General features: G+C 24.5%; 1 protein-coding gene across 1 annotated transcript in view; it reads left to right on the forward strand.

Moving 5' to 3' along the window:
• The first annotated feature begins 1,271 nt into the window (after nucleotides 1-1,271).
• Nucleotides 1,272-13,124, forward strand: part of LOC103570096 (uncharacterized) — a 30,438-nt gene continuing 18,585 nt past the window's right edge. Inside the window, exons 1-6 of the mRNA XM_053740957.1 lie at nucleotides 1,272-1,709; nucleotides 9,425-9,553; nucleotides 10,655-10,785; nucleotides 11,337-11,463; nucleotides 11,660-11,785; nucleotides 12,216-12,359. Of these exons, the coding sequence (XP_053596932.1) occupies nucleotides 9,434-9,553; nucleotides 10,655-10,785; nucleotides 11,337-11,463; nucleotides 11,660-11,785; nucleotides 12,216-12,359 (648 nt within the window). The 5' untranslated portion in view covers nucleotides 1,272-1,709; nucleotides 9,425-9,433. The remainder of the gene's footprint in view (nucleotides 1,710-9,424; nucleotides 9,554-10,654; nucleotides 10,786-11,336; nucleotides 11,464-11,659; nucleotides 11,786-12,215; nucleotides 12,360-13,124) is intronic.

The following is a 13,124-nucleotide window of genomic DNA, read 5'->3' on the forward strand; positions in this document are numbered from 1 at the left end:
CCCTAACTTTATTCCGGTAGAACAAATGCAAAAAGTTAAGAGCGAAATTCGTGGGAAACTTTCTATCGCTTTGCAATATATTTTGCGCTCATATTCCCTAATAACCACTTTAGCTTGAAGTTGACAATAATTTGACATAAAAAATGCTCGCATTTGCTGACAATTTGGGAACAAAAGTTGTAAAGAAAAATTTGCGGTTAATTATTTGACGGTAACAAAATACTTAACGATTTTTCAATTCAAATTAACAATAAAATAATATAAAAATTTTCCTGAAAATTGACAACTTTTTTCTAGTCAACTTTTGAAGTGAATTTGCATTCTAATTCGGGTAGTAAATTTACGTCGAATTGTATAGCAAGTTGTGTATAACAAATTGTCGTCAAAAACGGAAAAGTTCGAAGTTGACGGACATTTGAAGAAAAATTAAAGGAAACTTTTGCTAAGCGAACTGTGCTATTAGGATTAACATGCTTTTATAAAATTGGTTTTAAATTTCAGCTTTAGATGTCAGGAGTGTCCATTTTTATTTCTTTTTATTTTCTAGCTTATCACCAAGAATTGAGTGCAGAGTAAAATTCTCCAAGCTGTATACCATAAGATTCTATTTCGTTTAAATCAGTGGAATATTGGAATGAGACCGGAAATAACGTTAGTAAGTAAAATTGACCATTTTTTTTTAATATTTGAATAAATCAATATTAAACTTGCTACGAATTACTAAGAAATTTTAAAAATAATTCACCGTTTTTTCCTTAAAATGTAATAAATTTTTACCAAAAAAACAATTTTCACTTAAATAATATAAAATTAAAATGAATTTTCATGGCACAAATCAATAACTGACAATTCTCAATCTTGTATTTCCGATTTCCCGACATTTTAATTTCGGAATCTGGACTTAGGACTAAATAATTGAATTAAAAAAAATCATATCATCATACTACTAATTAAAATAATTTCAAAAACATTAAATAAAAAATGATTTACATTATTCATTTGTCAAAAATAATCAATTTTTAAAAATCACAATTAATTTTAAAGTAAATTAAGTAATTTGGATTTGAACCACAAGCTTTATTTCTAATTAAATTTTAAAAACTATTTTATGTGAAAACTTTTTAAAACCCATTATCAATATTTAAATATCAATTAATTTAATTATTAATTATCAGTAAATAAAGTCTATTTATAATACAGAATCTTTTAATAAATGTATGAAAAATATAATAATCGTTGAATGTAAACGCAGCATAATTTTAGTGGTGGATGTTAGTTTCTCTTGATCAGTCGGCAGTTTAGTGCGTCTTCGTTCACGTGCCAGTGATTTATCGCTCTCATAATTAATTTACAAATGTGCATTAAATAATATCTCCGAACAATTATTTCCTTAAATATTTAAATAATAAATTTTTTTTATTATTTATTCCCTCAATCAGTCAATATTTTAAATCCACTAGTGGCATTGACTTTTTTATCCAGAGGAATAGTTAACAAAATAAAAAAGTGAATGAATTAAGTACGCAACTTTTTATAGAATTAAAAAAAAAAAAAAAAACATTTTTGGTAGATTTCGCCGGGTTAGTTTGTGTGCTTTTATAAAGACAGTGTCAATTAAGTACACTAGCAATAATAATAAAGTTTAAATTAATATAAAGATAATTTTTTTCGTGTTTAAATTGTGCAAAAGAACTCTTTACATCTAGGAGGTGAGGATTTATTCAATAACTTTTTTTTTTTTTTTTTTTCAAGTCTCGTTTCCCATACTGATACATTTAATTTAATATCTTATGTAACTGAAAAAAGAAAAAAAAATAATAATAATTGATGGTATTTTTATCCAATAATTAAAGCAAGCAAACTTAACGTCGTCATAGACAATAATTTACCGGCAATTAAATTGGAATTTTTTTTTGCCTTGAGATATATCTGATAAATAAATTTTTTTAATTATTCGCTATTTATAAGCTTAATATTTTTTTTTTCACTTTTGATGTCAATAAATAAATAAATAATATAGGAATATATAAAGTATATATATGTAAAGTAAAAAAAAATTTTGTGCGTAAAATATGTGTGAATGTAACCCGCAGACAAATTAAAAATTATAAATAAATAAAGTAAATAATAAATAAAATTTATAAAAAATGCGCATTTAAAAAATTTTTAAATATTCATTTAAAATTTTAAATTTGTCTGGTATTACATTTAAACTCGTAAAAATTTATTTATATGATTTATTAAATTTTTGCTATGAATATTATAAAATAATATATAAGTACATATATATTTTATATACACATGTTGAAATTTTTCAGAACCCAGGTCTTACAATCGATTCTAGAATAATACTGAAGTTAGCCAACGTCTAATAGTTTTTTTATTTTTTAAAAAATTGTACTTATAGTTTTTAAAATTTTCTACATGTGCATATTTTTATATTTCATATTTTTGTCATTGATTTGTTGGAAAAAAACTCCGAAAATTAAGTGTCTGTTGACTTCATGATCATACTGTAGATGTATATCAGCAATTAATAAGTATAATTATTTGTTTAGAGTATTTAAAAATTAATTTTATTAGCAATGAGATTAAAAGAAAAGATTTTTAGAGTATTTACAAAAATCCTTGTACTCATTTAAATATAAAACAAATAACGAAAACTAGAGTAGAGTGATAATTGGTCAAATAAACGACAAGACGTTTTGTTGATGATGAAAAAACAGTTTTAGACGTATGTACTATACGTACATACTTGAATAAACTCTAGGTACACGCCCGGCGAATGCCTGCATGCCAGTGTCTGGCAAGAGTATATACAGAACTATGTGCAACGTTTAAAATCAATAGGTTCAAGCTTCCACAATTTGAGTCTATGTGATAATGATGAGACATTTAACTTAACTCCATTATTTTTTTATACTTCACTTATATGTATATATATATGTATACATTTATACATATATATGTACTGCAATATTATATTGATTAACTATACTTGAAGTAAAAATTAAATACGCAACAAAATCAGGCGTAATATTTTAGAAGTAAAGGGATAAAAAAAGTAATGATTGATGACTTTAGGATGAATGTCCACCAAACAAAGATTATTATATAATTCATGTTTATTTATACATAAATATAAAAATAATCTCAATACGAAATATTTATAGAGTAGATTTAAATTTAATTCATTATCTACCCGGTGTTCAATTATTCGAATATTAATTTTAACATTTTTTTATTTATCAAAATTATTATTTTTAAAAAAATAATTTTCACTATCTTGTAATTTAAATTTCCATTTTCTATTAGTCGAAATTTTTAATTTTAATATGAAAATTATATTGTATTACATAACAATTGTATATTGCTTTGAAACAGTATAATCTATTATATTGAAAATTTTTAGTAAATGTAAAATTTTTTAAATTTGAAATATTATTAAAAAAATTTTTGGAAGATAATAAAGGGCAGTTTAGTAAATTGAATTAAACGTCAATAATATTTAAAATATGAAATTTCAATCATATATTGCTGTCCTATATAAAAATTTTTTTAAATTCTTGAGCAAGTCTGCTCTCTAGATCGATAGATGCTAGGGTATTTTTCTACGTATGTGCACAGAGAAAAATGTTGGCTCGAAATCTACCAATTTTTATTATGTTGTCGACCAAATTTGAAACAGGAAGTGAAGCATTTAAAAATTTATTATGCTCTTATAAAAAATTATTATGCCATATCACAATTCTTATAATGTATGAAAGTAATTGTTATTAAAGCTTATCGATAGGTTTCTCGTGCGTAGTAAGTATTGTGATACAGCATAATTATTTTTCGTATGAGCATAATAACTTTTTGGATGCTTCACTTCCTATTTCAAGTTTGGTCGACATCAATTTAAAGTTGATAGTTTATTAAAAAACATCATTTTTTTTCCATGTCTAATTAATTTTTAAATACGGAAAATTTCATACGAAGTTATTAATAAACTCACAGTCATCAAAAACTTGTTATGGGCTTTTCAACAAAAAGTTAGTACATTTAAAAAATTTTTTCAAATTAAAATCTCAATTTCATCATTAATTACATAGAACACATAATTTAAATAGTCACATTGTATTATCATTAAATATTCTGCTTTAATTTTTTTATTGATGTAAACAAATCGATATTCATGTAAAATTAATAAATTTTCTTAAATTTTTCTGACAATTATTCTTAAAAATCAAAAAAATTAACAGTGTAGTTGAAAGTTAAAACGCATAAATTACATGTTTATTATTATATTACATTACATTGAATTATATTAGTATATCTGTTAACTTATGAATTTAAAATCTGGAAACCGGTTGAACCTACGGGCCAGCGCCGAAACTTCCGGTTTTGCCAGTACATGTTTGAGCTCTGAGTTCGACAATACCTTTAAGGACATTGGTATTTTCGAGCTCGAAAGAAGTTACGTTTTGTATTAATCTCCAAGAATTCGAGAAAATGAAAATAATCAATAAAGATCGTTTTTTGAAGTTTGGTACCACGATAATGTTTGATGAATTCATTGTTTTTGAATAGAAACTAATAGAAATGATCAAGATGGAGCGTTACATGAGCTTTGAATCGAATCGGAGCATTAATATATGATGAAATATCAGGAAAAAAATTTCAATCAGTGATTTTTCAAAATTTTTGTTAATGATGTTATTTAAACTAATGAACCGATTGCAATAAATTATGTAACAATCGTCAAAAACAATAAAGACAAAGGCCCGGTATAAGTTTTGGAACATACGATAAATTATATTATGCGTTTATCGAGGAAAAATTAAGTAAATTTTTATTTTTTAAATTTCTTCATCGCCATTATCTTTTGAACTTATCTATGTTAATATTTGGAGCGACATTTGATGCAGTTTTTTAGTCTCTAATTTTAAAACATTATTAGAATCAATCAGTTTTGTGATTTTTGAGCTTATTATAAAACAACACCTTTTTCGAAATCGATACATTAAGTATACTCAAAGTTATAAGAAAAATAAATATTTTTCAAAAAATTTTGTTTTTGGAATCACTCAAAACATACTGTACCAATCAAGTTTAATTTCTCACAGCGTAGAATCGGTTCATCCGTTAAAAAGTTATATAATACTTACATACGAATGTATATTTACTCAGACATATCTTGAAATTAGTCAGAATAGTTTCGTAGGACCTTAAAACATCGAAATCTGTTCAAAACTTGGTTTTCGAAAATTGGACCGAAACCAATAACTTCCATTTTTTTTTTAAATTTCTAGTTTCCTTATCAGGAAGTTAAAAAAACACATTCAATGTCATTATCAATTCGTATAATTGATAAAAAAAATCTGATTATTTTTTTACTTTTAATCTAACAGAGTTTGAACTATCAAACTACACTATTCAGATAAACAAGTCTTATTACTGTTATTATTATCATATAGGTATTATATTATGAATGCAATAATATTGCGGTCAAGTTACTATAGTTATGCTAAAGTCGTAATTATCAACGTGGCACGTTTTTTATTTCATTTTTTTTCTTTTTTTTACCTATCGCTTACTTGTTTACTTTGCGGCCGTATATAATATATTTTTAGTATATGAATAGTGTACCTATCTCTTAAATTGTAATGAGAATTTATGTTAATTAAATTTTTATGCTGTTTTTATCGACAATCTTATATACATTATAATAGAATTGTATTAACAAGTAGAGTATGTCATTACATTATTTTTTAAAAAGTAAACTAATCTAAATTGATAAAAATTATTTTTAATCAAGGTTATTTGGCTATACACCGATTAATTTTAATGGCTTATTAATAAAATTAAACAATGTTATTTTTTGATATTATGTATTTTAAAATAAACTTTTATTAAAGTGAAATTAGTTCAATAATTTTCGACTCAATGGAATTAATATTAAATTTTTGGGGTTTTTTTTATTATTATGTCATTAATATAATGAAAAATATATAAAAGTATGTGCTTTATATTTTTTAGTTTACAAAAAACATTAAGTTTCAAATAAGTTTCAATTTTTTTTTTGCATATTTCAATAGTCAATATCTTCAAAAATAACATACTACAATTTCTAGTGTTCTCGAAAATACATTTTTCAAAATTGCTGCAGTTATAACTCGAATACAAATTATCCGATTGATTTGATTGGAATTGTAGTTTCTTTTCTACATATCATAAACCTCCAATTTTTCAATCGAATCAAAAATGTAATTTTGGCAGTCCAAAAATCACCAAATTTTCGCGCGAAATTTGAAATTTTTTTTTTTTAAACTCCGCCATTTTGTTAAATTTATTTTTTTTCATTAGCCCGAGGGTCATGGTACGGGAAAAACCTTCTACTTTAATAAACTTTTTGGTTTTTTTGATTTCATGGACTGTGAAGGTCGCTATCACTGCAGCAGGGGGACTTTTTTTTGAGCGGGAGATTGTGAATAACTTGCTGAATTTTGAATTTTTTGGTTCAAAAATTTTATCTTGCATTCATTATATATCTACAAATACATCCTTAAAACACTAAAACATTCCATGCAGTAGTTTTCTTTAAAAAATTACCAAAAATCATATTTTTTTCAAACGATCACACTAGTAGTCCTCTTTTAAAGAATCAAACATTTCATTTTTATAAAAACTAATAAATCTTGATATATTAATATTAAATTTTTTTTATTTATCTTTTGTATTATAAAAGTTTTTGGTACATTATTTCAATGGAATATTATCTTCACGATAATTTACATTCACAATATTTAATTAATCATTTTTATTAATGCAAATAAAAAATTTTTTTCATTAAGTATTCATATATGAGAAAAGATAATGAATATTAATTTATTTATTTATATATTACAGATAATTTCTAGTTATAAAATAGTAAAATTTACATATATGAGATTTGATCCACTGAAAGTTAATAGCATATTTATAAATAGCAATGCAATGAACATAAAAAATAAAAAATTGATTATTGATTCAAATGATTTGCGAAACAATTTAACGAGAGCAATTTAATCAGTAACTTCAAGTACATATCTATGTAAAAAAATATATATATATTTAATTACTGCACACATCGGTGGCTATAAATGTCGCGCAAAAATTTGAAATTTCCGAGCGGACTTTGACCTGCTGCGTCTTTTAATTTTATGAGCTTTAGGTCTTATTATAAATGTAACCACGTGTACAATTTATTATCCATTTCTTATTGTTCATTAAACTTACAGACATATTTTTATTTATACAAGTTTAAAATTATTATTAATATCATTTTTCATTATTATCATAAATTAATCTACATAATATATAATCAATTGATAATATCACATAAAAAGATTAAAATTGCATGCAATCGATTATTAGTAAAACCGGATGTTGTCATTATTGTAATAAATATGTCGTGATTATAATTGATTTTATTTCATTGATGCATCATTCTGCTCTTAATATGATAGTTATATACATTCACATAAAATCTATTACGCATTGTTGATGTATAATATATATATATATATACTATATATAATATATATATGTATAAATTGTTTTTTATAAAGACGTAGAAGTTTATTAAAACTGACGTCACGATAATACCGAGTGTAGCGTGGCTGCTTAAAATACTTGCAATTTTGAAAAAAATCACTTGAAAAAATAATACAAGACATGATCCTGGCATCGATCCAAAAACTTCTTGAACGATATATACTTTTGCTGACTTTACTAGGCAACTTTTCTGTTTGATAAATCAATAATGCAAGAGAACCCTCCGAGGAAACTTGAACTTATAATACTGTCAAGTTTGATCGAAGCTCAAAAAAAAAAAAAAAAAAAAAAGAAGATTAAGTTATAAAATGCTTCTTTTTTTAAACTCATTCCATTTATAATTGATTAAATAAAATTTTTATTTAAAGATTAAATTCATTTATTTATTTAAGTTAATTTTATTTTTTTATCATTAATACACACAATTAAATATTCGTTTTTCGAATTTTTAATATTTAAAAAATTTCATTTTCTGAATGCGATCTGTAGGTAAACAGAGGCTGAAAAAATCGTAAGTTCTAATTAAATTCCAATTATATATTTCTCTACGATAACTGACCATTGAACATCTTAGAATAATGCTGGTATGAGTATATAAATATATATACATATAACAAGTATTAAATATGTGCATACATGTGCACATGTTACGCAATTCTTCTTGTCGTATAGTTGCAAACTGGTTGGCATATGCGCACCAAACGTCAGCGCAAATATTGTATTGAATGTATGTAGTGATATATTTTAAGGATCAGGGAGGGGGATCAAAAACTTGAATGTTAACTCGATGAGAATATAAGCTAAAGTTTCAGTTTAATTTTCAATGTTACACAAAATTAATATATTCAAAATTTTGATTTGTCTAATACTAAATTATAATTTTATTTAAAAATCGTTCATTTTAATCGAATGATTACAACTACTAGTATGTACGTGGGTTTATAAATATATATTTATTTACATTTAGTTAAATATATTTTTATTTATTACATTTGCTATTGTCTTAAGGCTTAATAATTAAGATAAAAGAATACAAATTATTATTTGGTCGCAAGATTTAATATGATAACTATTAAGTGTTTATCTGATAAGTTGTAATTTCTATTTTTAAAATTTATTTTAATGTTGACATAAAATACTTGAAATTTATTGATAACAGTTTGATTTGTTTTAATTTTGTTTCATATCTATTTCATTAACTCTTGCAATTCGTTCGATCTAGATAATTAGCAAGTATCATATGTTTCAAAATACATGATTATATATTTTATTTTTTTATAATACCGGAAGAGATAACAGAATCGATAGGTTTATATATTTTGTTAATTTAAAGATTATAATACGTTGTGGAAATTCTATAAAAAAATTTAATTTAACTGTTAATTTTTTAAAAATTTAAACTCATTGAAAAATTATATATATTTTTACTAACAAATAAATAACTAATGCCCTTAAAGCAGTTAAATTTTTTTGTAACATTATTTTAAATGTTATGTGGAGTAATTTAATATTTAATAGGGGTGAGTTACGTCTAGACGATTTTACACGATAAAAAATGATATTGTCATGGTATATTCATTTACACGATCGTTAACTTCTATAGTAGGCTATAAAACGTAAATAAAAGTGATATAACATGACATAAATTTATTATATCTTAATTATTATATTTAACACTTAAATTATTTAAATAATTGATATTAAAAATTTTATTTTAGTCAGTGATAATTAAATTATTCATTGAATTTAAGATATTTTATGATGCAATAGATTTCAGCGTAATTTGTTAAGATAATAAAGTATAAATTTAATATATTTATTTATTTCTTAATATCTCTTTTTTCAGATTACGAATATGAGCTCTGGTGATCCTTGGTCTCTTCCGGTTAAGCAGGGTCTTTATGACCCAACCCTTGAAAAAGATGCATGTGGTGTTGGATTCATTGCTGCTATCGATGGAAAACGCTCGCACAAGGTTTCATACTATTAATATTAATCATATTATTTAAATTTAATCAAACAAGTTGATTATCAGGGTGACCGCAAACCGGAAATATTGAGAATTATCAGAGAATTTAATGTAACCAGTAAATATAGAAATATCAAGCAATTTCAAAATAAAAATCAGGAAATGTAATTGCGAAAACTCAAAATTTCGATGTAGCTGAAAATCGGAACGTTTTTGGTGAAAAAAAAATGAAAAAAAAAAAAAAAAAAAAATGAAAAGTAAAAAATCTACTGGATTTAATTTTCTGAAATTTTCTAGACTTTTTCGATTACACTAAAATGGGTCAAATTTTATACCAACACAGAGACAATTCATTAAAGAATAATTTCGAACCAATATTAAGTCGATTAATTATTCCATTAATTAAATATAAATTATTTTAATCCCAGTGACACGAGTTGTCAATTGTTGTGTATGAAACTTAGTAAACCAAATAACTCTCGATAGGAACAATTAATCGGTCTAACTTTTTTTTATTATCTTTGTATTTTTGATCACAAGAATCCTATTGAAAATTACAGTCAGTGCTTCCCACTTTAAAAATTTTCAATTGTCATAAGCATATCAAAATTTAATTAATTAATTAACAAAGAATTGAAGCTTTAATTAAAAAAAGTACAACGTAGAAGTAATTTCACCGACATATAAAATTTTTAAAAAATTACTTGCAGTCGATATCAATTGGGAGCTAAACGACATTCATTAAATAGATTTTAGCCTACAAAATTTTAAAATTCGAATTCAAAAATTGACATGGATTCTACTGAAATTTATTTTCCAACTTTTGTTTAACTCTCTATTTATATTAACTATAAATATTTTTTTTTTAATTCTATATTTCGGCAAAATTACTTCTACGTTGTCCTTTATTAAATTAAAGTTTCAACTTTATTTTAATTAATTACATTTTAATACATTTGTGATAGTTGAAAGTCATTGCATATTTTTTGTCTGAGAATGCCCTTAATAGAAATATTATGATAAAAAAAACAGACCATGTTCTCGAAAGGTTTAACTTATTCATACTTTTTAAGCCACTTAATAGTGAATAATTAAAATATTTTTCAGATTGTACGAGATGCAGAGACTTTGTCAGCTCGTATGAACCACAGAGGTGCATGTGCTTGTGACAATGATACAGGAGATGGTGCTGGAGTACTTTGTGCTATACCTCACGAATACTATGCCGCTGAAATCAGGTTTGTTATTATTTTATTAATTAATAACTCTCTTAATAATTCGATTTTTTTTATTTGTTATTATTAAAAAATATTGAAAAAATAAATTTTTTTTCTATAAAATTAAAAAAAAATTTTAAAGCTTTCATATGAAATATTTTTTGCAATAAATAAAAATAAAATTTTCCACTTCTTTTATTGTACTTTAAAATAACTTTATGAATTCCTATATAAAATGAATATATTTCTATATATATAAAAAACAAGACTTGAGTTAGATAAAATAAAGTACGTAGAATTAAAATCGCTATATGACGTAGGTATAAAATTGTGTAACGTCTTATCTGAATTTACTGTAACTAAAGAATTGTTGATATCACTTAGTAGTAATTTTAAATCAATAAATTATCCACCAGGGGGTCTTGTACATATTATGTTTTGTTATCAGTAAACTAATTATTTTTTTTTACTTGAACTTTGAAGCATTTGATTAAAAAAAAAAATTGCACAACAAAGTGATTATGTTTGTTATTCATTTTTAATAAAAATAAATAACTATTTTTTAATTTCAGTGAAAAACAAGGTATCGAATTGCCAGAATTTGGTCGTTATGCTACAGGAATTTTATTCCTTGACAAGAATACCCATAAGCAGTCAGAAGCGGCTTTCGAGAAGCTGGCAGGCGAATGTGACTTGAGAGTATGAACTATTTTTAACATAAATTACTATGACAACTGGATAAATAATTTCTCAATTGAATCAAATAAAAAAAAACTTTAAATTACTGTCCATTGTAATCATCATTTTTTTTTTCTGTGAAATAATGTTTTATGAAAAATTTTGAATCAAAAAATTAAAAATTTACAAACAAATAAATTTATTTTTACAATTATAGGTACTTTGTTGGCGCGATGTACCGACAGACAATTCTTGTATTGGCCAAGTAGCACGTAAATGTGAGCCGTATATGCGTCAAGTTTTCGTAACTGGTGATCAAGAGTTTGATGTTCTCAACCGTCAGGTTAGCAATTTATTTATTTCCTCATAATATTATTTAAATTTACATTATAAATTACTTTTACGCATTAATATTAAATAAAATGGTGATAAATCATGTCTCTTTAAATTTATTACTTACTCTAGATTTATTATTTTAATCATTTTTATTTTTTTTTTATAAATTGGATTTAACATTTGAAAAATTATCCTGTCATCAATTGGCGAGTAGGGTTAAGACAATTCAAGTAATTTTGGTATCATCTAATATTATAATAGATTTTTAAAAATGTACAACTAAGGTCATACTATTGAGAAATATTACATGAGCCAATTTTCTTTGATATATTTAACTCATTTACGGAATATAATTTATTCAAAATTTTATTGTAATATAATTTAAAATATATTATTATAATTAATATAATTTATTGATTTAATTATTTTATCTACAGATATTTGTGTTGCGGAAACGTGCCTCGCATTCTATAGCACAGCCAGGATTGAGATTTTATATTTGTTCTTTGTCTCTGAAAACTGTCGTTTACAAGGGACAACTTACTGCTGATCAATTGTGGCGTTATTTCACTGATCTTAATGTATGTTTTACTCAAAATACAAAAAAAAATTACTCATTAAGGTAGTAGTCTGGTAATGGATTGGAAAAATCGAAAAAAATTTTTTTTTGCTTAATTCGAAAGTACAATATATTGAGAATATACTGTGAAGATTTCAAACTGAAATTCGAAATAGGAACGGATTTACGAGTTGTCGAGAGCGCCTCATAATTGCACGCAGTTGCGCACCAAAGTTTACTGAAACTTTAAACGTGTTTATCTCGAAAAAATGTTTTTACGGTCGGTCCGGATCATATGTTTTTTTCTATAGCCTATTGGCTTGAAACTTGAACTGGTTATTTTACACAGATGTAGTTCTCGTCTCTAGGATTCATTTTTTTCCACCCGTAATTTTTCATTTTATAACTTTTTTTATGCAAAAAAAAAAAAACTTGTTTTTCAAAGTCCGCCATTTTGTTATTTTTCGATCGAATTTCATAATTCTAGTTCCGACGAGAATGACATGTCTATAGATTAAAACTAATCAAGAATTCTTAATTTCGGATGTCTTCAAGAGTCAAAACCACCTTGGCTATCCACGCGCTTTTTTTTTGAGGCGTCAACTTTAAAGGACAGTAATAATAATAATAATATATTAATTAATTTTCTCAAAAAAATGTTTTTTTGTTACCTTAAGATGTAAATAAAAACGCATTAGAAATGCAAAACTTTTCATTTGTTCCTTCTAAAAAAAAGGCCCCTAAAAAAAGAATAAAAAACGGCGCGAGTTAGTAGACTACTACCTTA

This window comes from Microplitis demolitor, chromosome 7 (assembly GCF_026212275.2).
Source record: "Microplitis demolitor isolate Queensland-Clemson2020A chromosome 7, iyMicDemo2.1a, whole genome shotgun sequence".
Lineage (NCBI taxonomy): Eukaryota > Metazoa > Arthropoda > Insecta > Hymenoptera > Braconidae > Microplitis > Microplitis demolitor.